This window comes from Aythya fuligula, chromosome 3 (genome assembly GCF_009819795.1).
Source record: "Aythya fuligula isolate bAytFul2 chromosome 3, bAytFul2.pri, whole genome shotgun sequence".
NCBI classification, from domain to species: Eukaryota; Metazoa; Chordata; class Aves; order Anseriformes; family Anatidae; genus Aythya; species Aythya fuligula.
In genome coordinates, this window is record NC_045561.1 from 92,676,283 (window position 1) to 92,702,171 (window position 25,889).

Sequence of the window (25,889 nt, forward strand, 5' to 3'; positions counted from 1 at the left end):
CGAGGGGCCGGAGGCTGGGGAGCCCCGCGGGTCCCCCTCAGCCCTCTCAAAGCCGGGTGAGGGGTCCCCAGCCCCGACCCCACAGCCTGCCCAAGGGTCCCCAGCCCCTGCCGGGCTGTGGGGGCGGCGGCAGCAGCGGGCGGGCGCCTCCCTGAGCGGCCCCCGCGGCCCTGACGGCGTTTCCGGGCGGGGGAGCCGGGGATGTGCGTCCGGGTTGGGTCGGCCCCAACGAGCGGCTTCCTCCCTCCCTCCCTCTTTCCTTCCCTCCTTCCATCCTGCCCTCCTCCATCCCTCCTCCATCCCTCCCTCCCTCGCTGCCTCTGAGGCGGAGCCGCCGCCGTGCCCTCCGAGGGAGCGCCGCCCGCGGGGGGTCGGTGAGAGGGGAGCGGGAGCCGGGGGCGACCCGAGGAGGGAGGCGGCGGGGAAGAAGGGACCGAGGAGGGGGGGGACAGCGGGGAAAAAGGGACCGGGGGGCGGCCGGGAGAGGCTCCCCCGCCTCCCTCGTCCCTCCTCGGCGCGGCCCCGAGCCCTGCCCGCCTGCCCCGGGGCTGTCTCCGCGCCCTGAGGCGGCGGCGCCGTGAGGCGAGCTCCTGGCGGGCAGCCCCGCGGGGCCGGGCAGCCCGGAGAGCCGGAGGGAGAAACCTGCGGCTGACACTGGGTTGCGGGGTGGTTTTGGTTTTTGGTTTTTGTTTTTTTTTCTTTTCCACCCCGGATTTTTGGGGCGTAAAAGTCTCGCCTGGGCACGGCCGCGGAGAGCAGGGCGGGTGCTGCCCCCGCCGAGCCCTGGCAGGCTCCGCTCACACACCTCGCTCCTGTGGTGCAGGCTTTCCTAGCCTACCCTGCACGTTAAGCATCTATAAGGAAGCTATCTAACGGTTTAAACGTTAAGAATGACGTTTTAAGGCAGTTGGGTTATCCGGTTTCTTATTTTTTTAAAAAAAGACCCTTGAAAAATGCAGCATCTCCTGAATTACCCGGTGGTACTTTGTACCTTGCATGATCTGCTTCAAGTGCCAAAACCTAAATTAGTCATAATAACACACAAATTTATTTGATGATGAATTTTTGTCCTCTTCTTCGGACAAATCCAGACAAATTCTCAAGAAGTGGAGCAAGGATGTGGTCACCAGGCTAGGCAGCATCACTGCTGGCGGCACTGACGGCACCTGAGGCAGGTCCAGGAGCAACCTTGGGTGCCTCAGACCCGTGGTACGTGTTGGACTGACCACCTGGGCATTTTGCACATCAAAAGTAGAGCATCAGGCATTTAGCTGACATACGATACGTTCATACAGTGAAAGGACAATGTTGTGAACAGTTATGTCCATGTCCAATTAGTAAGTGGCAAATTGAAGCGCTGACTGGTGAAATAACTTGCCCGAGGTCACCTAGGCAGTCTGTAGAAGAGCTGGGAATAGGTGGTACAGTTTTTGTGAGTCCTAACGTGAAATCATCTTTCACTTGCTTTCTGTTCACAGCGTTTTTATGAACACAGCTATTTACTTTATTTACAGACTTGGTAGACCCGTGAATAAGCTAGAGAGTCACCGGAGCTGCAGAGATGTTGGAAGAAGATATGGAGGTGGCCATCAAGGTGGTAGTAGTGGGAAATGGAGCTGTTGGGAAGTCCAGTATGATTCAGCGATATTGCAAGGGGATTTTTACAAAAGACTACAAGAAAACCATTGGTGTTGATTTCCTGGAAAGACAAATCCAGTATGTATTGAACAGATGTCATGCTATCCATTTTTACCTTTCCTTCTGTTTCTTTGTTCTGTTGTAATCTAAAGATTTGCAAAGACTTGAAACACAAGGCCTGCAGTCTCTGAAGCTAAGTAAAGGGAGTTGTTTTCTCCTTTGGACTGAGGGCTAAAATTATATCACTCCATTCTCTAATCAAGATTTATTTTCCTTTTGATTTATAATTCTAAAAGTTGAGACCTCTGTCATTCTAAGCTTTTTTTTGACAAGCTTCCTATGTATTCTACCACCTGCTGATACTTTTTGTGATTTCTTCTTTAAAGTAAAAGTACTTACAGTTAAACAATTGCACAAGTTTAGGAGCTAACATAGATGAAATAACTGGGAAAAATAATTAAATAACACTGTAAGTTTAGTCTTTATGTAATGTAAGCTGGTAATACTCAATAATGTTTGATAAAATGGAAAATAGTATGGTAATAAGAAGAAAAATCTATAAATTCTGTAAGCGGATTAAAAAGGCAAAAGGCCCATTATTCAGGCACCTAAGTTTTGTTTTGATTTCTCGTTATTTCTCTTCATGGAGAGAAATATAGAGGAAGAAGAGGAAAAGAAAAGGAAAATAAAATACAGGTTGTCAAGAAGGAGCACTAATATAATTGAGGCTCTACTGCCGCAGTATGGTACGGGGGTGAACCATTATCAATACTAAGTTCCATTATATTTAAATCAAGTTAAATTTGAATTGGATTACTACATTATAGAGCTTGAAATGTTTCTGTGTTGGTTGTTCTGTATTAATCGCAGAACTGTGTTGTTTATTTCAGGGTTAACGATGAAGACGTCAGGCTAATGTTATGGGACACTGCAGGTCAAGAAGAATTTGATGCCATAACTAAGGCCTACTATAGAGGTGAAAATACCATGTTTGTTACTTGGTGGTTGGGTGCCTTCGGACGTCTTTAAGATATTTTCCTATCCTGCGATTAAGAATCTTAGTTATTTCATGTGTGTGCAAAGCATGTATAGCTCGCCTTTTTCAATTCTTGAAAGTTTTTCCCTTCATGTAAGGTCTTTGTCTTAATTAAGTGCCACTTTATGCGTTATGCTCAGTAGTGCCCTTTGAAAAAATGGAACATAAGGCAAGTATCTGCACAGAAACTTACAGAGCTGTACAAACAGTCTAACTCTAAATCAAACTTACTTTGTTTTCTATGTCAGTGATGTATTTATAATCCAATATACACTGTTAATATATTTTAAGGCAGTTCTAAAGTTTCAGGTGGGAACTCTAATCGTGATACTGCAATCATAGAAATAAGGAAAAGGTCTGGGAAAACTGGAATTAGAGTTCAGAAATTTATTTCTCAATTTTGATTTGTAGCTTTTCTGTAGTTATGTTTTACCCCTAACAGGCAAGGGAGGCACTTCTGTAAGAAGTGCCTTTGTAAATGTTCCAAAAACTATGTCTGAGGTACTTACAAGTTAATCCAAGGGAGAAAAAAATCCACCAGTTATCCTGGAAAGATAGTTTATTAAGCACAGTAATTCTTATGCCAGTACAGACTGCCTTGAAAATGTTAACGTAATAGAGTAAGAAGGAAACTGTATTTACTTCCTAGAATAGAAACTATATTACTCAGCCACGTAAAGGCAGCTTATTTATTTAGCCAGTTATTAACTGCATGCTTAGGCTTCCTTTCCATATAATCTAACAGTGGTTATGAATATTCCCCCTCCCTTTTTTTTATTTTTAACAAGAGATACAAATGACTTAAGAAATTATGTTGTTCACTTCTAGTCAAAATTACCTGATGGCTGGGAAAAAAATATATTGCTATGATGTAAAATCTTAGAAATATTATCTCATTTAGAGACAAAATAAGTTATGCCTTGATGTTTCAACCTGTTTAAGTTCTCTGAGCTTTTTATATTTCATGATAGTTCTGATAACTAGTATTTTTTTAATAATATTTCTGGTTGTCCTTTGTAATTGATGGTTGCCATTTCTTTGGCAAAAGATACTTCTTTTCCTATTTCTTCTTATCCTCATGTGGAAATAGATCATTCTGTTATTTTACAGCTAACAAGTTGAGCACATCAATTTCAGAAGGTAGCTCTTGATTATCTCTGAGCTTCCTTTTTACTCTTCTGGCCCTTAGTTCTCTTGTGTGCCTTGCAGTCCTTAGGTGTTTGAAGCCAAAGCCTTTTTCTCCTCATTACTGGGACTGTTATGCCGAAGTACAGAGCATCCAGAACTTTGCAGCACACTTTATGTCCTCACTTACCATCAAACCTGGTGGTTTAAAAAATGATCAGCACGAGAATCTTGATATCTTGCTCGTGACTCATGCCCCACGTAGCACAGTTAGAGCTCTGCCCTCGAGATCTTTATACTGAAGGGGTGGATGTGGAGCAGAACGGCATCATCCTGTGGGTGCCCGGTGTGGACAGCGCGATGGTTCTCCTAACAGCACGAGTGGTTGTTCTGCACTGGACTTCGAAGGACGAGGGAAGTTTTAGGAGGCTGGAATGCAATTTTGGTTTAGCATCAGGTCTGCAAGCACATTTCTATAGAGCAAAAGGTCAAGGTTACTTTGCAAATGCAAGGATTTCAGTGTGAATTGTTTGTGCTAAGGGAAAGATGCCTCCAAGGGAGGGGCTGTGTCTTCCAAGCCCGCACCTCCCGCAGATCACTGTCACGCTGACCGCTGTCATTACCCCGGGGACTGCGTGCTCTCCTGGCACACTGTGCGTTGTCAGTTCTTCAGGGATCAGGTCTCATCCGTGGTGGCACAGGGAATGCTTCAGAGTCTGTTTCTGAGCCATTGTCTGGGGACCAAATTCATTCAGCCTTGCACAGAAACAAAACTGGAGCTGTCAGTGGACTTGTCATGTGTTTTTCTCTGCCCAGGTGAATACCTGCAGCCAGTGTAGCTGCGTAGCCATCATCATACAACACAATGAGTCAAACTGTCCAGCAGCCTAAATTCAAGGAATTGAAGGAAGCTTTTTATATATTGGTGTCTTTTTTTTATGTTGTATTGTGCATCTCCTTTGCTGTCCTGAAAGTCAAGCATTCTCTACGCAGCTAGGTACTGCATTTGTAAGCCAAGCAAATACACAAGTGGCTGTCATTAGCAGCTCCATGCCTTCTGTTCATATTACAGGTCTTGCAACGCAGGATTTGATCACATCTTAGTGCTTGCATCTCCCTCCAAACACTACCACTGTTGTCTTGAATAGACCCTTGTTAATTTTTTGAAGGAAAAGACACCTCTTGCTCATTAGTCTGTTGTTCAGTCACTGATACATTGAATTCCCAGGCTCCTCATCTAGCCCAGTAGCTCGATGCCCTGTTTCTCAAGTTATAACTGTACTCAGGGTAGCCAGGATCCACAGCAAGTAGACCATCAACACTAAGCAAGAACTTCTGGATGATGCTTTGACCTCAAATTTTGATTTCAGTTTAAGGTCGAACAGGCCACCACCAATTTTATAGTGAATGTGGTTTTGTCATAGCCTGAAAAAGCTGAGGACAAGAACATAAGAGGGAAATGAATAGGTGTCAGGTACAAAGCCCCATGAGAGTCGATCCGTGGCAAGGAATTTCTTTACCTGATTTCTGATATACAGGCATTGCGTCCTTATGAAAGGATGTCTCATTTTAAACACTCATAGAGAGCCTGTTGGTTTTGGTTGTTGTGTTCCTGTCTGGTGTTGCCCTGTGCCTTTGCTGCTGGTTGTACACAGTTGGTTATGTGACAGGCAGTGTAGGACTCCATCGGGAGTGGGTGAGTGAGCTACTGATGCTACTGACTCTTCTAAATACTACATATAGAGAGGTGTTTATGTGCCTAAATCCTGATTTTTTTTTCTTTTTTGGAACTTCTCCAGGGATATTATGGTTTCTTAAACTTGTCTATATTATCACTAAAAATACTGAGTATTTAGCAGTGTTCTTAGAAGATGAAAATAGCCTGCCTTGTAAGGTACCTGTCCTGCAGCATCTTTTAGTGCACTCTGATGCCACATTAACTTTTGCACTGTAGTGAAGCATCCTTTCAGAAAGACTGCATTTAATGTCTTGAATCCAGCTGGAGAAGAATATTCCTTTTGTATTCTCTGGTATTTCTTACAAGCCAGTGATCAAAACCTTCAGCAGAAGCTTGGAAGTACGCAGTCACATAAGCGTGTGTAATTTGTCATTGATAGACATTGTTGATGATGAAAGACACTTCCATTTACTGTTGTTTGTTTTAATAACTTCCTGGCAGGACCTTCAAATATAAGGATCTGGAAGGCCCTCAAAAATATCTCACTTTGATTAGGCTGTTATATAATTCCTTTAAAAGCAGTATTGGCAGGCTGACCATTATTTTTGTTGTCCCTGTCCACCGTGTTATAGTACTACACCTAAATTGAAAAAAATAAATCTGCTGCTGTAAGCCACCCTCTTGTTACTTACTAACGTGCTAGAACTTTTCCCTCTGCGCTTACTGTTGCCAACTTATCTCTGTTTTAGCATTCAGAAGGAAGGGGTGGAAAGAGAGATGAAGTGAAAGTTCCTTAGAGTGGAAATTTTGCAATGAATTCCTTAGTCTTAAAACCGAGCGAGATGATGTTTGCAGATGGTGGGAGCCTTGTACACGCTCCCACTCCAGCAGATCAAAGAACTTAAGAGAGGCTGTATTAAGCTAGGTGGCAAGATGATGGGTTCAATTCAGCATTGACAGATGCAATTATTCTTTCTCTTAGAAAGAATAATTAAATTTACACATACCTCATAGGCTGTTAGTACATCAGGTTAAAACATGATGTGGACATTAGGGAAAACAAACAATTTTAGTACACAAGTAATAAAATAGGGAGGATATTGAAAGGCTGCATTGCTCCTGCTTTATTGGTAGAGCTTAATTTGAAGTTCTGAGGGCAGTTCTTATTACTCTGTATAAAACCATGTCAGAGGAGTCTTAAAGGCAGGTGAAAGAATGTTTAAAGAGCGTAGGAAAACTTTGGTAAAGGTAGACTGAACTTGGCTTTGAAAAGATAAATAAAAGGGAATTTAATAAAAGTACTTGTGTGCTTTGTGTCAGAGGAGTATAAAGGCAAACGATACAGGAACGGGCGATACTTGATGAAACTCCTAGATAAAAGAAAAATCATACTAATGAAATAGTTTTTTCATATTATATGTGTGGGATATGTGCCACAAGATACCACTAGACTCTCAAAAACAGCTATCTAGTCTTTTACAAGCAGGCATAATTCTACTATTAAACATCAAATATATTAAAGGCATCTAAACAGCAGTGTTTCTTCATGTGTTTATGTGCAAAGACAAGTAAGTTTTGGAGGATAACAAAGGGCTACTGGACAGTCAAAAGACTACTCACTAATATTTTAACTATTGAAGTCCTTTCTGAATCCTTGGGTTTTTACTATTCACTATGGATTTACTGTTACTTGCTAAAGCTGTCATAAAACCATAAAAATATTACAAAACAGCGTGTGTGTGTGTGGATATCATAGTGCTGAGACCGAATGAGCATTAATTTTCTCTAAAGAGCTACTAAACAATTTACTTTAATTTTTTAGAGAAAGTTGTGGCTATTTCTCTGCTTTTCAAAATCCTGATTACTGTAGTTTAAAGAATAATGTGAATTATGCTTTACAGATACTGAATCATGAAAAATAGTTGCATTTTGGCTTCCAGTGAAGCTGTCTGAAAAGCAGTGAGCAATAAGCAAACTTCCACTTGCCTTTTTCCAGTCTCTTCCTCACTCCTTCCTTTGCAAACATGCACTTTGCTGGAGATGATTTGAAAAGTACCAGACTCAGCCATCAGGAAGAATTGGTATAATGGTCAAAATAATATGGCAGTCAATTCCTTTTCATTTGGGGAATTTTCTACCCATTTGTTTATCACAAGCTGGTGGTAAAAGCACGCTTTTATGGAAGAAACCAGGAAAACCCCCTCACACTTGAAATATATTCAATATTATTCTTTTTATTATTATTACTATGTTGGTTTGTTGGTTGATTTGTATGCATTTGTAATTGTTTTGTGTATTTTTAGGAGCCCAGGCTTGTGTTCTTGTGTTTTCTACAACTGACAGAGAGTCCTTCAAAGCAATCCCTACGTGGAAGGAAAAAGTGGTGACTGAAGTTGGAGACATTCCCACAGTTCTGGTGCAGAATAAGATTGATCTTCTTGATGACTCTTGTATAAAGAAGTAAGAGTTTTATCTTCATGTTTCTGACCTAATGTCCCCTTTATACACATGCTTAAAAAAAAAAAGCAAACAAACAAAAATGGGAGGTTTTGGGGAAGAATTCTGATATCTAGGTTATCGAACCTAGGCTGCGCATCAAAACGTGCTTTAGAAGCACAGGTTTCTGGCATTACTGCAGGTGTGGAGCTGCTTGGGCAGATGTGTTTGCCAGGCTAAAAATTCTGTTAGCTTCATGCCTTCTTCTGAAGTATCAGCCTAAAAAATGGAGGAATAGCATCAAGAGTTTGATTCTGCAATGATACGATTTTTACTTTTTAATCAGAGATTGTAAAGCTGTAAATTTGCTCTCCTGATAAAAATTTATACTTACTGTTAAACTGCTGGGCATTGCCCAGTTTAGTTACCAAAGGCTTGCTACAGTGGTCAGGACATAGTAAATGGATTGTTTGAAAAAGTGTCTTTGTATTCTTTGCTTCCCTTTTCTTCAATTTGTTTTTATTTCTTCTTCTCATCAAAACATTGTAACCCTATAGAAACCTGTATCTGCACATTGCTGATCCTTCTTCGTTATATTTTACGTTACAGATTTTACTGTCAGTTTATTCTGCCTTTGAGTATATGCCTGTTTTCGTTCCTGCCATTAAATCAGCTTCACAAATTTTAACTCCTGTTTACCATAGTGTGGAAGGTACAGCACAATTAGTTTGATCATGCTCCACTACTTTATTTCTACCACCTTCCTGGGAGATTTGAGTTTTCTTCTTTTTGTTGTTTCCTACACTGGCTTTCTTTGTTCTATGTTTGCTGTCACTGATGGCATAAATCAGTTTGTATTCCCTCTGCCAAGAAAACTGAGTATTCTTCAAAGGAAAAGCAAAATTGCATTTGAACTCCTCCTTTATTTATGGTATGTCACTTAGGTTTGTACTCTGAATACTCCATCTGCCTCAGTAATTTCATCTTTCTAATGACATGATTTCTCTTGGTGAAAATCTCATGTTTTCTTAGCTTTTCCTTAGCATTTAGGATGAATTCTCTTTCACCAAAAAGAAAATAATTCTTGAACACATCTGACTGCATCATCTAATGCTGTATTAAAATATAGTTAAGAAATACATTTTTTGGTTGTTTTGACTTTACAGTGGTAATTGTTCTGATTCTACAGCTCCATTAATTACAGCCTCCTTCCTTTTGGTTTCACTGACACCTGTCTTAGAACCCGTGGGAAATTTTAGTTAATGAAGTCAATAAATAATGAAAAGCAACTACTTTTGTTCATAAAGAAACTGCATGTGAAATACTTTGTTGCCATAGTAGGGATCATGTAAAGAAATGAAGGATCAGGTGGTTTTTGACTGTCTGCCCATCTTGCTAGGTTTAACTTAACCGCAAAGCGTTTTATCTATAAGAATCGATAAGTGCTGACAAATTATAGAAATTAATGTTTAAAAGTCTTTTTCTACTGTGCAGTGAAGAGGCAGAAGCACTGGCGAAAAAGCTAAAACTACGGTTCTACCGAGCATCAGTGAAGGAAGACCTAAACGTAAGTGAAGGTACGAGACACAACACAGTAGGTGTGCGCCCTGCCCTCTGCTGTATATCATAGACACACACCGTGGCTGTATATCACATATAGATACCACTGTTTTATATCATATATATATATACCATTGCTTTTGCATTCTCTTGGCAATCCTTATATTTCATAGCAGCGCCCTTTAAACATAGCTACTACTGCTCGGTATCAGTGTGTTCTGCCTGTTTTTTACTTGCATGCATCTTTCCTTTCTTTTCCACAAATGGTGTGTAGCTTCAGGATTTACAGGTGCCAGCATTTTGGGGACTTCTTTGTCCTACTGACCATCCGTAAGCACTGGGCTTTTAAAGTGTATATGTAGAAGTTCAATTATTACAATATAAGAACCGTTGAACAGATTAATTCATAATTGTTAATAGTTAAGAAATAATCGGTATAAATTATTTCATAGTTTAGTTAAATAAAGTACATTAAAAATTACATCTGTTGTAGCCTTTTGTCTGCTGATGATACCTTAGTAGTTCCCAAGTGCACCTTTAATGCATATATTTAATATGAATATCATTATACAATTCAGTCACAGTCTCTTCTGGGCTAAGTTTGAATAAACATGAGTTATTCAAACTCTGCTAACTTCTGTTTGTTTAATCAGGCAAACTTAAAGTTATACTAATTGTTTCTCCTCCATTAGCAACTTTCCAAACGTTCACCTTGGAACATAAAATTTGTACCATGAGAACTGTAATTTTTTTCTGTATCATCTTGAAATGAGTTATTAATTGCAAATGAACATTTGCCTATAGTTGTAGGGTTTTCAGTGTCTTAGATAGACGTTTTATACCCTTATACAAATGAGGGTGGTATTAGTTAATTAGAAAAGTGTTCTTTCCAAGTTATATTAATAGCCTTGATCTACATGACTGTTATTATTCTAAAACTTCTTGCAAAAAAATAATATAGTTACATTACAATAATTTCTAAATTCCTGTATAACTTTAAAAATTTCAAGTTGCCTGAATTGGAACATTTGGCAATATTGATATGCCAGCTTTCTTACAGGAGTATTGAGATGTTTTTGTATGCCCTGCAAGACCGTAGTAGCACTGCAGCCTGTAAGATCTGGTTGGCACGGGAATATTTTGGATTCTGGTCGGGTACACAGCCAGGCCTGCCAAGGGAGAATCACTTGCTAGACCATGTTAACTCTATCACATCAAATGTGCTTTTGTCATCAAGCAAAGCTTGATACGAAGGTTTTATTATTGATCTGAATATTATCTTTAAGCATACCCTGATGTTCCTTTTCTTTTTAACATTCCAGTTTTCAAGTATTTGGCTGATAAATACCTTCAAAGGCTCAAGCAACAAACAGCTGAAGAACCAGAGCTAGTACATACGAGCAGTAATAAGATTGGTATGTATGCTGTAATAAATAATAATAATAATAAAAACAGAAAAGAGTATTTTGTGCCATCAAAGCTTCTGGTCCCATCTGTCGCCTTATGGAGTTAATAGATAGTGAGTGGGGTGTAATTGTTACCTTGCCGTGGTGGCATGTGGTGTCCTTTCCTTCTGTAAAATAACTTGGTGACTATCTGAAGTTACAAGATTGTCAAATTGACGTACTGAAGTTTCTGGCTAATGTTTGCCAAGTACCCTTTTATTAAATTCTTTAAAACATTGTGTAAGGGCTTGAGAAAGGATGCTTGGTGGTGGTTTTAATGTAATTAGTATTAGTGTTACTCATCTTAGTACAGATGTACAAGAGACTCACTGTGAAAGAATCTGGCACGCAATAAGGTCTTCGTAAACTTTGCCTTTTGTGAGGGAACACTGAACTTTTGGAGTCCTTCTTTAAAGCAATTCTGAGTCTGGTTTTTGTATTTTCCTTAAAACACTCAGGTTTTGTTCACTCTTCTTCCATACCTTTCTCTCTGCAAAGCTTCTAACTTTAAAATTTTCATGTTTTTCTTTTACTGCATTACTCAACAAACCATAATTTTCTTACTGTGCAATTAGTAGCACACACATACTCAGAGGAGTGAATCTTATACCCTTCAATTAGATAGATGTTGTATACTGGCTTTAAATACCGCCTGCCTAGTAATTCCAGCAGGCTCTGCTTCAAATTTAGCTGCAGTATTGTCCCCAAAGTAGATAAAAGGTTTTTTGTTTGTTTTTTCAGTACTGTGAATTAGTAACTGTTGCATCTTAAGTGTTAATGATTATACTGCAGGAATTGAAGAATTAGAAATGTTTTTCTTGTCTTTAAATTCTGTAGGTGTTTTTAACACAGCTGCTGGAAGTCACCCCAACCAAAATTCTAGCACTCTCAACGGGGGAGATGTCATCAACCTTAAACCAAACAAACAGAGGACCAAGAAGAGCAGAAGTCTTTTCAGCAACTGCAGCATACCTTAGACCACTTCTGGAGGACAAAAAAAGTAACAGTGAATTGGATGAAGTTGTGCAATTGAATACAGAATAAAAAGCCAGCTTTAGAGGTATTTTACCAGTGCTTTAGCAAATCTTGTGCCTATGGGATCCTTGAGAGATGATGGGTTTGTCTAAAATTGCTGATGCAGTGGTTTTTGGTGTGTAGAGTGAGACACCTGGTGGCAAAACACAGAACCATGTCTGTCCCTGTGCACTCCTTAAAAAAAAAATAAGCATCTTTTTGAAGGAATTATTTACAGAGCTCTGAACTAGGTTTTGCTGCATTGTGAAGCACATTTAATGTAAGGCTAATGCCTTACAGGTAAAGGTACAGACCATAACCTTATGGCCCAAGGTACAGTAGCAACCTCGCAACTAAATTTCAAAGGAAATGTTAGACTTGGTTAGCCAGGACACTAAGAAATTAAACGAAGAGCAGAATGAAGATGTCGCGTTTTATGCCTGACTGTATTCACGTGGATTCTGGCAGTTCTGTCGGTGCAATATACTTGTGTTCTATACATGGTCGTTACGGTATATATGTCAACATTTGGTATGAACATTTAGGCTAAATTCCAGTGTATGCGTCACTTGGAGATCAGCTGATGATTATGAAATAGCATCTGCAGAAAAGGTGTTCCTTTAAAAACGTTCCATTTCTGATGAGGCTTTCCCAGCTGCTGCTGTGTATGTTTAACTTGCTATACTTGGGCCTAAAAGCTTAGATTTAAAAAACGGATGGTGCCAAAAACGTTCCTCTTTTACCTAATGCTGTGCTACAGGTGTTCTTGTAAGTTTGTTTTTCCTCAGTCTTAACAGGTTGAACAAGTGAGTCTTTAACACTAATAGATATCCAGATGGAACACATAACGTAATCACGTTCCTGTCCAAGTTTGATTGCTGTGTCCTGTGTTATCTATCAAAAAGGAACTTGCAAAGTGGCGTCACAAAATATTTACCTTCTTTGGAGAAATTTTTCGTAGGTACTGTAAACTGGGTTATGGAGGATCCAAAAACCGCAGCTAAGAACTGCGTTACATCGATGAGGTGTTCCTTGATGTTGTCACGTACTCAAAATTAGCTGAGAGTTACAGAAAATCTAATTCTGCAAGATCAGAGACATGGCAAAAAAAAATCAAGAACATAAATAATTTTACAGAACTGATTTAGACATTTAGGAGCCCAAATCTACAGTTATTTGGGTTTAGGCTCCTAAATCACTAAGGTGCTTTAAAAACTGCTAAGGAAGATATCTAATTTACCAAAAATAAACACTTTTTAATCCTCTTCAAGAGCATGCATGCCTTTTAAAAATATCCATTTTGTTTACATGTTTTTGTATGGTATGATATAATTTTAACTTTTTAGGATTTCTACAACAAACCTGCCAGTGACAAATGCAAAATATGCTGCTTGAAAAAAAAAATGTAGAATTTTAATAGTTTTTTAAACGGTGTATGAGAGTGAAAGCGACTCGACTGATCCTGTATATTTTTGGAGGAAGGACTTTTCACTGTGTGAATTCCTATAGGAAGCCTGACTTATTTTGTTTCTAAGTCGATGCGTATGGAAACTGAAATGTCCTCTTGTCCCACTGTCTGCAGGGAGAGAAGTGGGTGGCAAGTTATGCACAAGCAGTGTAGCTCTCTGAACTCTGCGTTTGATGTTTACTGTGTTAGACTTCCTACTGAGTCCCGTTGTTTCTTTGACAAGCTGTCACAGCATCGCCTGGTGGTGGCAAGAAGGCGCTTGGTCCCCGTTGCTGTTGCAGCAAAACTGTTCTCCGCTGCCATGTTTCCTGTATTCTCTCTTGGATAGATGCCTTTATTTTTTAACAAGTGCATTTAATCACGTATGGATGGATGGATGTATAAATGGAGTCAAGTCCCACCTGTCTTAATGATTTAAGAAGTAAGGTACTTAGGATTTGGTAACAGAGACCTATGATTGTACACCATGGGGCCATCTGACAGCGTCAGGATGTAGGGCAGAGGGTACGCGTGAAGAGTTTTGACAACTGTTTTTAACGTGGAAACTTTTACGTTTCATTGTTTGTCTGCCAGTTTAACGTTTTTTTAATTATTTTTTCTCAAAAAGCCCACAAAGTGTCTGAAACATCTTTCTTGCCTTGTTTGACTTTGTACAGAGTGCTGAAAAATCTTTCTGATGTGTAACAACCATTGGTACTGTTAGATATTTTACAGCAGACATTGTATTGTTACAGAAGCCGTTGGCTTTTGAGGTCTGTCACTATAAACCACTGTGTTAAGGACAGAAAACTCAATAGAAATTTTCATAGGTGGAGACTTGACAGACCTGCAAAATTTAGGATACACTGAAATGTCGTATGTATGTGCTGTGATCTGTGAACATACATTTGCAGGACCAGGCAACAGTGAGTTTTAATTTCATCCCCATCTTAAATCTGAAGTGGTGGTAAATTTCTTTGTGGTGACTTTGCAGTGCTTAATCTCCAGTATGACTGAGATGGAGACTGTCCAAATTAGGATTTTTCTGGAGAGCGCTCTGCATGGGCTCTGCTTGAAAATGTAAATTTTATCCCCCTGGTTTTAGACGTGAACCAGCTGAGTTGCGTGCTGCAGGAATCCTTAGGTATTCCTATCACTGCTCTCTTGACTGTAGGATGAAGAGAGGTGCCTGCACTTCCAGCACTTACATCGTCCCTCCTGAATATTTTTTTTATTATAAACATCGCCCCCATTCTCCGCTCAGTGTTCTCACCAAAATACCACGTTGCAGTCACCCTTCTCGTGCTCCTGCTGACTGCATGCTGGCAGAGGGTACAGTTCTGCGCCTACTGCAAAGATTTCTTCGGTGAGACTGAGCAAGCTGCACTCCTCTGACATCTGCTAATGTCTCTTGAGTAGCTCATTGGATACACGATCGAAATTTTGCCAGAATTCTTTGCTTTCAGCTGATAAAGCTGATAAAGTTAGTAGAAAACTTCTGTAACTTAATGCCTTAGTGAAGTAAGCATACACTAAAGCTCTCAGGCATCTGTCAGTCCCACATTGTGTCCGTTCAGTGAACGGGTGCTCTCACAGCAAGTGGGGCATCGTTTGGTGCAGAGCCATAATGCTAGGGATGTGTTTCCGACTGGAAATAACAGACCTCAAGGCTGTAAGGCTGGTCACACTGAGATTTTTGTGCTTGTGTCTGTGGTTAATTAAAAAAAAGCATTCCACTTAAGACAATTCTGGAGCTTTTTTATTTTCAGTGTTTCTTAAGGCAACGCTTACTTTTGTTGATCAAAATGCACAAATTCCCATACTGTCAGTCTGATTTCCTGGTTAATTTTTTTATACTTCAGTAAAAATTGTCTTTTTTCTTTTTCATTGTTGGGCTATAGCACATCTGATGTAGTTTTTCCTTGCATCACTTCTGTATCTGTACGTTGTACTGGAGGGCCTTGAGCAGCTGGACATGTAGGTACTGCTTTGAGGTTATGCCTGGGTATGTGGACACACCTGGTGAACATGCACGTTGATGCTGTTAATTCATTAATCAAATTTATAGCTACTAGTTAACGGACTAATTAATTGTTTGCACTGCTGGACCTTCTTGGGGGAGCTCAGTCGCACACCAAACTGACAAGCATGCTTTGGATTCCAGCGGTGGTACCGAAGCTGCTTCCGTTTTTCTAAATCTAATCATAAACCTCTGGCTAAAGCTGTCGTTCCTGAGCACGAGGTGTCCATCAGACAGAGCAACCACAGCCCGAGAGGTGTGATTGCATCAAAAGCACCGCACTGTGCTTCTGTAGAAAGCAACAGTTGTGCAAATCTTCTTTTTTTGTTTCTTTATGCTCAAGTGGTATCTGACAAAGTAAAATATTTCTCACTTAAATATGGCATCCTAAAAGGTAATCAAAGTCATAAAAGAAAAAATGCAGGAATTACTAAATTTAAGATGAAAGGTGCTATGGTAAACTAAGGGAAACTTTGAAGCAGTCTCATGTCAAAGAGAGGTTCTGGACGAGTCACCTGAAAGCCAGGTGAGTCCTGGTGCTGCGCTCACCTCATTCTCAGGTTTGCAGCAGAAGGGGGATGCTGATACAAATGCTGATAACTTGTGGAGGGAGTGTTCTTGTTTCCTCTTCCTGACACAGATGTGGTTCAGCAGAACCAACTAAAGTTGCTCAAAAAAATAAAAATAAAAATAATAAAAAGGACCAGGAGAAAAAAAAACGTTGTCATTGCAAAGCTAAAGATGTGTTGTTACTAAGAAGTGACTTAATCTTATTGGCAAGTTCCCGTGACTCTGAATGGTTAAAACAGATTATATATATATACACATAACTGTTTTTATCACCTTCATGAACTCAAGTAAATGTATTATATTTTTAGAAAAAGTCGATATAACGTACAGTAAATCCTCAAGTGGACAAATAAATGTTTAAAAACGAATGTTGTGTGTATGGTGTTCCTGTAAAACTCCTGCAAGTTACCTTGTATTGTAGAATACCCACAAGCTGGTATCACACGACTTAAGCGCATTTCTTTGATTACTGTTTGGTAAATGACCCTTTGTGGTCATTTAATCAAAAATAATCACAATTAACGTGGCTAAAATGCATGGGCATGATGCGTTTTCTGAAAAGAAACACGCAACCAGTCTGCTGATTTCTCTTTTATTTTTCTAATTTTTTCTCTAAGGTAAAATAGAACTCACAGCATCTGGGTTTTCCTCTTACCCAAGTGTCTCAGGAATCTGGAAAGTAACACGCTGCTCCTTCCTCTTCCATGCAATTTAGCACACAGACGAACACTTTGCTTGCTTAACACCCGAAGTAAGAATTAATTAGCGATGTTTTAGGGAAGCGAGAACTTGAAATGTGAGCAAACTCACATTTTTATGGTCAGAACTTTTAGGTCAGGTAAGTGGTTACCTACAGCTCAGTGCCTTGTCCCAGCTGCCTGATGCCTTGTCTGCTGTGTTCAGATTTTTTTTATATATATTTTTTTTTACAACAGATGGCACTTGGAAGTCTTCCACTTTTTTTATAATCTGCTCTTGATTTGATCATCTGTGGGATGCCAACTATGGTTAGCTATTTTATTTTAACAATGGGGTTTTAAAGAGCCACTATGAAACTGCAGCAAAATGCTCAGTAGTCCAGTAGTCTTTTTACTAGTGTTCTGACCTAGGGGATCCCTAAGGGATGCAGCATCTTCTTACCCAGCACTGAAGACAGTTAACAACGGATGCACTGCAGCCGCCCTGTGGGTCAGATGCTGCGGGATTTAGAAAAGTGGCAAACAATTTAAAAACATAACCAGTAACAGGCCAAAATGAGCCTATGCTAATACCTCATCCATTGATCTGCAGATGGTGATGGCTTACTTCACTCTGTCCTTGAGACCAAAAAAAAATTGTCCTAGTGAGTGCTATAAAAATACTTCCAGCTCTTGATATGGTGAAGAGAAACAGAAACAGGTAAAACAGAAAAAAAAAATCCCTCCTGGCCTAACCTTGTAATGGACTCTAAAAAAAAAAAATAATTGAAGAACTATTTTAAGCGTTGAAACTCTACTTCCAACTTAACTATTCCAGTGTGATTGCTTGAGAGCCTTTCACGTGTATTATTATTAAGGGCTTTAATGCTGTTATAAGTCAACAGCTTTACTTCTCTTGGTAAAGTCTGCAAGCATCGAAAACAAAAGTAATTTCTGAAATACGATTATAAAACTAATTACTCTCAGGAACCAGCGCGGTTGTTTTGGAAGCACCCACCTGGAAGAGTGCCATTGCTGCGGATGAGCTGCAGAAACACTGCCCGTGCAGCAGCAGAAGCTCCACACGCCGAGGGAGCTGCACTTGTGGGCACAGCTCTGCCCCTCAGCATCCTCCCGGAGGCCAGGTGTCTGAGCAGCAGCCCAGGAGCCCTGGGTCAGGGGCAAGCAGCAGAGTCCCCGCATCCCCCAAGGGAACAGTGCCCCTTGGTGAAATAGTGGGAGAGCGGGAGGCCAAAACAAACATACAAACCCCACTTCCTCAAGGAGTAGGCTATGTCAAGCGTTACAGCTTCCTGCACTTAACAAGTAACATCTGCCAGCTGAGAAATGAAAGGCTGGGCTCTTGATCCACAGACGATGATGAGCAGCAGCTGATAAAATACAGGTCCCCTTTCTGTAAGCTTTAAAACAAAAGCACGAACTGCCACACACGGTGGGAGGCAGCACGGTTCGCTAGGCAGGCACCGAGTGGCACAGAGACAGAGCCGGAGCCTTGTCCTAGTCCTGCCTGCAACCTCCAGATAGGTTTGTTGCTCTCAGCTTCCTCAGAGTAAGGAGCAGGACATTGCACTGTCTATGCAAATACAATATACAGTTTATTCATTTTTTTTTGGTTTATTGCCCATAATTCGTCTTTTTTCCCCCAAAGTCCATTTCACGCGCCATGTATACAGCAGAGAAAAGTTGAAATCTCAGCATATGACAAAACAAATTTAGGTTTGTTTTTTTTTTTTAAAAAAAAAAAAGAGGAGAATGAAGGAAAGGCGAGACTTCGATGGTTTCTGACAGTTCAGCAGAAGCACGTTACAGCTTGCAACAGAGCAACGGCAACTCTACAGAGGAAACCCTGACCGCGTTCTTTATTGCCGAACTAAAAATGCCAATGCTACCAAAACCCCCTAAATGCCTGCACCTCACAACCAAGGATACGTCGGTGCGCGTGGCGGCGTGTGGCTGCGCGTGTACTCGTCCCACGGGTCGGTCTCAGCTGCCGTGGGCTCTTCGCGGGGCCTCCACCACGCTGCGGTCTGCCAGAAGCGGCCCTGAGGGCAGCTCAATCCTGCTTGTTGTTGCACGACTGCCGCACGGAGGACTTCTGGTGCTCTAACAACGTGATGGACTTCTCCGAATTCTCCAGGTTCCGGAGCAGAGTCTCTAGCCTTCGCTTGATCTTCTTCTGGTCCTCGATGGCGCACCCGATCACGACGGACTGAAATTTCTGGTCGATGGGTCCCGCCGGCACGTCGGACGTGCACGCGCCGTAAAGCGACATGAGGCGGATTTTGGCGTCTTCCAAGTCGTCCAGAAGTTTATTGACAATTTCGTCGATCATCTTGGTGGCGTGCAGCAGGGATTCCTGCTGCTGGGCGTTGCGGATGGTTTCCACGGACACCTCCACCGTCAGGGTGCGGCCCATCAGGCGATTGGCGGTCAAGTTCAGCTCTTCTCTCTCACCTAACGTGAAAAAAAGAAAGCCGTCTGCATTACAGGCTGGTGCTTACCAGGGCAAATTACACCGAGACAATAAAACCACTACAATTTTGCAACAAAAAAGTGTGTGTTTTTAATAACAAGTGACAACCCGTGAGATTACCAGGAGCCAGAGGTTAAATTCTGTGAAGTAAACAGGATTTAGGCCAATAAATTAAAAAAAAACAAACAACAAAACAACACAATGTCTTATGATTTGGGGTGAGGCAGAACGCTTCACTACAAATATAAGCAATCCTTTTGCAGTGCTGCTAGAACTCGTGCCCTGTCCCACTGAGGCAAGCCCGCGATATCATCAGGAAACTTTATCCAGTAACAAACCCGGCAAATTAAGGACCTAAGCCACGAGAGATTTACACGGCACCCTGAAAGGCCACAAAGAGGAAACTGGTTCCCCGCTACCAGGTGCAATTAGGGGTTAGTGAAAAATGCATTTCTATTTGGTGATTCCTAAAATACAAATTACAACAACAGATTTTACATGTAAGCCCTTGCAGAACCAATAAATCTACAGCTTAAGGCACCTAAGATAAGAGAGAAAGATTTAGGGGCTACGTCTAAAGCCGCCTATCACACCCCCGTGACAAATACCTCATGGCAAAAGGACGGCAAAGCAGCTGCTCACCTTCGCTGATGTGCCTCATGTCCTGGCTGTTCTGTATGTTGTGGATCATTTCCAGCAGGGTTTCCTTCTCTTGTTCCATAGCAGACGCCGCGTCACGGAAAGCCTCTACCCTGAATGTGGTTAAAGCAAACAAAATCTTAGGTGAGCATCTGTTTTATTATTCAAAGTCCTTTTTAAAAATCAAATAGAAAAAAAATAAACACACAAAATAAACCCCAAACCAAGTTCAAGAAGTACAGTCTGACTTCATTACCTTCTCCCATATCTTTGGTTTTCAAGACACAATATAATTAAAAAAAAATGAAGCAAGCAAAAAATAAAACTAAAAAAGGCAGCACACTAATTTGCTCTGATTTAAATCTTTTTATTTTCACGGGGTGCCTGGACAGGCAGAGCCTCAGGGATGGCTGCCACCCGCCTGCGAAGCACCGAGAGCTGCGGGACTTGTGACCCTGCACCTCCTTTGTATGGCGAGGGGCACGGGAGAGGCCCAGTGGCTGCCACCCCTGGTTAACTTTATAAGGCTCTCCCTGCTCAGCAGCTCGCCTTTTTTGTTAGGGAGCACGCAGGACCGCCTGCCCACGCGGGGTTTTCTTTCCATGAAGTGATGCGGCGAGCTGGCAGGAGGCGGCGCGGTGATTCACAGGGGACGAAGCTCTCGGTGATCAGCTCCTATTTCTGGGCGGGCAGGGCCGTGGGTGTCCCTCGGGACATCGGGCTCCTTCCTCAGCCCACAGCGCTGTGCTGGAAGCCACGTGCGCGACCCCATGGCTCGCAGCCCCAGGTGCTGTAACCAGCCGGGGAACCCGCCTGTCCCCAAACCTTTGTGAAGCCTGGCCGGGACCCCAAACATCACAAATCCTCTTCGGTTCCTCCATCCCGCGTGCTTTCACCGAGCCACGGCACCGACCAAAGCTCCTCGTTCATCCTGGCGCTTGGGAATACGATGACCGAGCACCAGCACGCGGCGCCTCGCTCCTTCCAGCCCCACATTTCCCAGGCACTATGGGATGGAGACGGCCCCTCCACGGCCACCAGCAGATCCATTAGGATCAGGATGGGATCAGCGTGACCTCCTCAAAGCGGGGCTCACGGTGGGGAGCACCAGCAGCCAGAAGAGAGGGCGGAGGCAGGCAGAACTGACAGCACGGACACACGGAGTCGCGCCTCACGGGCACCGTGTTCGGGGCTCTGTTTTACCACCCACGCAGTGAAAGCGCACGCTCGGCGCCTCTCCTTTCATGTTAACTCCACGGAGCAGTGGGAAAAGTTAATGCCGAGCGAGTCCTTGCCAAGAAGAAATACTGGTAATTATTATTTTGGACGGGTAAGTATGAGGAATAAGGCAGGAGGAGTCACCCCGTGCCTCAGACGTCTGCGCTTTATAATTTAAGAAGCCTGGCAATATTTTCATTAAGGCCTTGCCCTTCCCTTAAAAAAAAGCACGGTGTTTTCAGGACTTGGAAATCCATTTTGGCCCCCAGAAAGCTTAAAATCTGAAAGGGCAGAATTTCAGTTTTAACAGAGCTTTTACACCAGCTCAGGTGTGTCACTGCCCTGACTGAAAACTAGAGGTCTGCCTGCGGGGAACGGCTCGAGCCCTGATTTCCACGGGCTGTAATGGGCCCTGTGAAGAAGGTGAGAAGCTGCACAGTCAAACACACTATGGGAAAAAAAATAAAAATAAAAAGCAGTTTGGGCTTTGATTGACATTACTTTACAAAACTCACCCAAGCAAATCCTGAGAACTGCTTTATTTGCAGCAATTACTTCTTGGGAATTATTTTAACCACTTTAACTGCAGTACAGGATGCCCCTGGGATTTATTTTATTTTTTTTTTTCTGGTGCATTTGCTTCCATAAACAGCGGCCCAAATGAGTGCTTACCCTGGCAAGGGATGCAGCAGCTCCTGCCAGAGGAAACGGACAGGAGAGCAGCTCCTCACGGCTCCCCCAATCCTACATTATCCCTTCCAAACATGTCCAGTTTGGCCAGTTGGTAGCAGCGTGCCAGGCTATAAAAAAACTTAAAAAATAAACTCAGCTTTGGCAGGCCTCTGGAGGGCAAGACGGAGGCACCGTGTGGCAGCACGGCACACCCAGGCTCGTGGGTTTTTGGGGTCAGAGGAGGATTTGGGTTCCCACAGCAGCTCTCAGGGGGCTCATCCTCAAGGCCCTGTGCGACTCCGTTGGGTTTCCAGCACTATTTCTGATGGATTTACCAGCCGGTAGGGGCGTCAAAACCTGTGAAAATTCATTCAGAAACATAGAGGGATGACTTCTTGAGCGTGGCAGCGTCCCAGTGCTGCGCTCTCACAGAAAATGATGGGAAATGGGCTGAGAAAGGCAAGAGCAGAGGAGCTGAGCAGCTGTAGCTGCTGGGGACCTTGGTCTGGGGCAGGGCAGGACGGTTGCAGAAACCTGTGCTCTAGGACAAATGAGGAAACCAAAGCCTAGGCAGTGCCACACGCAGAGATGATGCTGGGCAGGCTTGAAATAAGGTGAGATTTTGAATTCCTGCTGCTAGTTGTCTCGGTGAACAGCTTTGTTTTTTTTAAAAAAAAGGAAGAAGCCACCACACGTCCATATAACCCAAACTGGCAATGCGTAACCTTTAGCCACGCCGAGTGGAGACCAGCAAAGGTCACGGGAAGGTATCAGGTTGAGGGATCGCGGCTCGCTCCGGCTCCCACGCCACATCCGAGGAAGACCCCGGCGCAGCAGCCTTCCTCCCCTCACACACCGCACGGCCATCAGGCCCACGCCGTCTTTTTCCTACCAGAGGGAAACACCCGGTGGCATTTTCACTCAGAGCGCTTTTCTTGCTCTGAACATCAACTCAGTATGCCATCGATCGCCCGGGACTAAAAAAAAACAACCCCACTCTGTACTGATTTGCCTCGGCCTGCGAGCAATTAGACGAGCAGGGCCTTTTCTCCCCACATACCATTTGGATGAGGAGAGCATTCCCCTGAGGAACAGGTGGACCAGCCTGTGCTTTTGTTTCCAGGCGAGAAATCCGATACCCGCTTTCTTGAGACAGCTGCAACAACGCGGGCTGGTAAGCCACGGGCCCACTTAAATGGCTTATTAAGGCTGCTGTGCTGGAGGTGAAGGTAAATTTTCAAAGGAAATGAGAAACGCCTTAAGACAGTGCAGCTTTTTTTCCCCCCAATACAGAGCTAAGCACATCGTGCTAAGACACAGCAGCATTTTTCACCCTGGCATCCTTAGCGGCTTGAGCTGAGCTGTCCCATAAACACGGGAACGGACACCGGGATTGTCCCGATGGGGAACAGAAGGGGAAAAATAAAATTAAGAAGGGGATAAAAGGAAAAGAAGAGCAGGAGCCTGCGTTTCTACCTTATGTGTCATTATACCTAGAACTCCATGTTCACAACACGGCCACCAGGGCACGGTGACTCATGAACAGAAACTCTGGTCCTGCTTCCAACTGCTGCTGAGGTTTCTCGGCAATGCCGGGCAAACACGGGCAGTGGGGACAGCAGAAAGGTCCCAGCCCTCACAAACAACAGACCGGCCCCGCTGCTGGGCTCCTGCTGCCTGACGGTGCCAGGGCTTCACCCAGCAGCACCTCTCCTGCTCCTGCTCCCACCGCTGGCAGCCCGTCCCTGTGGTGGAGAAACCTGCCTGGGGATTAAGAAGAAAACGGTGAAACTGCACTTCTGTCCCAGAGCAAACGAAGCAAGTGCTGATCTATGGAGAAGGGGTGTTCGAGGGGCTGCAGTCCCTCTCCAGCCGTGGTTTCTGGTTCTCGTGGTGGGAGGGAGGGGAGGAAAGGGAAGGCTGCTCAAAGCAGGGCGCTTCCCGAAGGGGTGAGGGCTGCCGAGGGGTTCAGCCGACCTCAAGCAACTCGATGGCTGGGTCTTTTTAATTAAACCCCTCGATGATACACTACAAAAAAAAAATAATCACTTATTATACTTACAAGTCACATCTCAAGGGATTATAGCCAACCTAAACCAGCTGGAGAAGGAAGAAGCGTGGAAGCTTCCTCCTAGCATTCAAATTAGCTTTCAGATTAGGCATCTTGATCAGACACACACGGAAAGAAATAAAACCTGAGTGACTTTAATCAAAGCGGCTCGACTCTTTTTTTGCCATCGTTCCGCGCTTAGAAATACGCCTGTTTGGAAGACCCGCAGCAAACTGGAGAGTTTAATTTCGGGCTTCGTTTCTGGTTAACCCATCTGCCTGCTTTGTTTCGGGGCCGCTCGGCAAATTTAAACCAGGTTTTTGCATAGCCTCCTGCTTATTTGGCTCGGCGTTTTGCAATCACACGGTCACGCAGCAGGTCTGGATGCGAGGCTTGTTTGCAGACAGCCGCTTTGCTTAGGCAAATTCGGAGAAGTCTGTGAAGGACTTCAAGGAGATTTAATGAAGCTAAGTGAAAGGGGAACGTCCTGCTGCACGGAGTCCGCTCCTGAATAATGCAAAGCGATGCCGGCGGAAAGGGGAAAACACGGCTCCTAGATCTCCCAGAGCTCCTTTAATTACAGGAAAGGCCTAGAAACGTCCTGGGTGGCTGTGTGCAAGCCGCTGATCAATATGCAGCTGTAATGAAGACAGGGTGTGTTGAAACAGCAACGCCACGAGGTGAATCAGGGGTGCACCCACATTACCGAGGCAGCAATCCACCTCAAAAGGGACACGGTGTAATTAGGGAGAGCTGGGAGGACGAGGAGGATGATTAAAGGCCCGGAGTCATTCCTCAAACTTGGGGGGGGGGGAAGAAAAATAAACTGAAATGGGTCGCTTGGGGAATGTCCTGTGAGGAGAGACGAGGCACGGCGCGCTGCGGTGATGAAATGCGGCCCCTGTTTGGCCGCATAGGGGAAACCAGAACTAAAAACCATAGGAAAAACCATAACTGAGCCACAGAGGGCAGCGCTGTCAGCATCGCAGCCCACAGATTGTTTGATTTCTGAGGTGGGAGCCTTCACGGTGCCCCTCACACCTGCGCCCACAGGAGCAGGGGCAGGTTTGGGAGGCTGGTCCCCTCACCCCCCGCACCCAGCGCCACCCCAAAGCGCCTGGGCACCCTCAGGTCCCCCTCCTGACCCTTCCTGCCTGGAAAACCCCATCCAGGCGGCGGCTCTTTCCCCGCAAACAGCCCGTTTTCAGGCTGCCCAGCCTCCCCTCAGCCCCCCGCCGCGCACCTCAGCTCCAGCTGGTCCAGGTTCTCCAGCAGGCGGCTGGAGCGGTCGGCCATGGAGGTGGAGCGGTAGAAGCGGCCCCGGAGCTGCCCTGCCGACTGCTGCTGCTGCTGCTGCTGCTGCTGCTGCCCCTCGCTCGCCTTGGCGCTGATCTTGGCCTGGGCCATGGCAGTCGCCGGCGGCGGGCGGGCGGCGGCTCCCTCCCCGCGTCCCGCAGGCGGCGGCGGCACCCGACTGCCGGCGCCCCGCTCATGGCCAAAGATGGAGCCCGCCCGCCGCCTGCCCCCAAGGCCACTCCGCCTCCTCCGTGCCCCGCCTCACGGAGCGGGGCCGCCGGGGGGGTCGGGGCGCTGGGCTCGGAGCCGCGCCGGGCTGGGCTCGACCCCCGGCCGGGAGCCCGAAGGGCTGGGTCCAAGCTGATAAGGCCCCAAAGTTTTATTTAATGGAGAGGAAATCGTTCAATCACAGAACCATACGATACCCACAGCTGGAATCCCACAAGGATCATCAAGTCCAGCTCCTGGCTCCTCACAAGACCACCCAAGAAATCAGACCCTGTGTCTGAGAGCATTGTCCAAACACTTCTTCAACAGGCTCAGTGCCAATGCCCACTGCCCTGGGGAGCCTGTCCCAGTGCCCAACCACCCTCTGGGTGCAGAACCTTTTCCTCACCCCCAGCCTGACCCTCCCCTGTCCCAGCTCCATGCCGTCCCCTCGGGTCCTGTCGCTGTCCCCAGAGAGCAGAGCTCAGCGCCTGCCCCTCCGCTCCCCTCGTGAGGAAAGGACACTAACTCCTTGTATTGCTGAGTGCACAAAGGGTTGGTCAAGCAATTTGCTAAAACCAATGGCTCTTGGTGGCATCTCTGACTGCCTAATGCCATCCATCAATTACACGATAGACGGAGTGGGGATGATCTCCGAAGATGAAAG

General features: G+C 44.2%; 2 protein-coding genes across 3 annotated transcripts; one reads left to right on the forward strand and one right to left on the reverse strand.

The window, feature by feature from the left end:
- Positions 1 to 273: 273 nt before the first annotated feature.
- On the forward strand, positions 274 to 16,078 carry RAB23 (RAB23, member RAS oncogene family). Of its 2 annotated transcripts, none has more exons than XM_032184960.1 (7): positions 274 to 374; positions 1,515 to 1,716; positions 2,529 to 2,614; positions 7,781 to 7,937; positions 9,408 to 9,490; positions 10,796 to 10,888; positions 11,756 to 16,078. In XM_032184960.1, the coding sequence occupies exons 2-7, from the start codon at positions 1,562 to 1,564 to the stop codon at positions 11,893 to 11,895; spliced, it is 714 nt and encodes a 237-aa protein (XP_032040851.1). In that variant the 5' UTR covers positions 274 to 374; positions 1,515 to 1,561; the 3' UTR covers positions 11,896 to 16,078. The 2 variants fall into 2 exon arrangements, with proteins under 2 accessions (XP_032040851.1, XP_032040850.1); XM_032184959.1 differs by having other exon boundaries at positions 274 to 370.
- Positions 16,079 to 18,237: 2,159 nt separating this feature from the next.
- Positions 18,238 to 25,209, reverse strand: BAG2 (BAG cochaperone 2). Its single transcript, XM_032184676.1, has 3 exons — positions 24,963 to 25,209; positions 19,783 to 19,892; positions 18,238 to 19,121 (listed from the first exon to the last, which is right to left on the reverse strand). Exons 1-3 carry the CDS (start codon positions 25,124 to 25,126, stop codon positions 18,721 to 18,723), a joined length of 675 nt encoding a protein of 224 aa, XP_032040567.1. The 5' UTR covers positions 25,127 to 25,209; the 3' UTR covers positions 18,238 to 18,720.
- Positions 25,210 to 25,889: the final 680 nt, after the last annotated feature.

Bases quoted from the DNA above. Each gene is read 5' to 3' on its own strand.
- RAB23 (XM_032184960.1), top strand. From the start codon at position 1,562: ATGTTGGAAGAAGATATGGAGGTGGCCATCAAGGTGGTAGTAGTGGGA. The intron at 2,615-7,780 runs GTGAAAATACCA...GTGTATTTTTAG, and splicing joins AACTAAGGCCTACTATAGAG to GAGCCCAGGCTTGTGTTCTT. The intron at 10,889-11,755 runs GTATGTATGCTG...TAAATTCTGTAG, and splicing joins TACGAGCAGTAATAAGATTG to GTGTTTTTAACACAGCTGCT.
- BAG2 (XM_032184676.1), bottom strand. From the start codon at position 25,126: ATGGCCCAGGCCAAGATCAGCGCCAAGGCGAGCGAGGGGCAGCAGCAG. The intron at 19,893-24,962 runs GTGCGCGGCGGG...AACCACATTCAG, and splicing joins CTGGACCAGCTGGAGCTGAG to GGTAGAGGCTTTCCGTGACG. The intron at 19,122-19,782 runs GTGAGCAGCTGC...TTTTCACGTTAG, and splicing joins CATGAGGCACATCAGCGAAG to GTGAGAGAGAAGAGCTGAAC.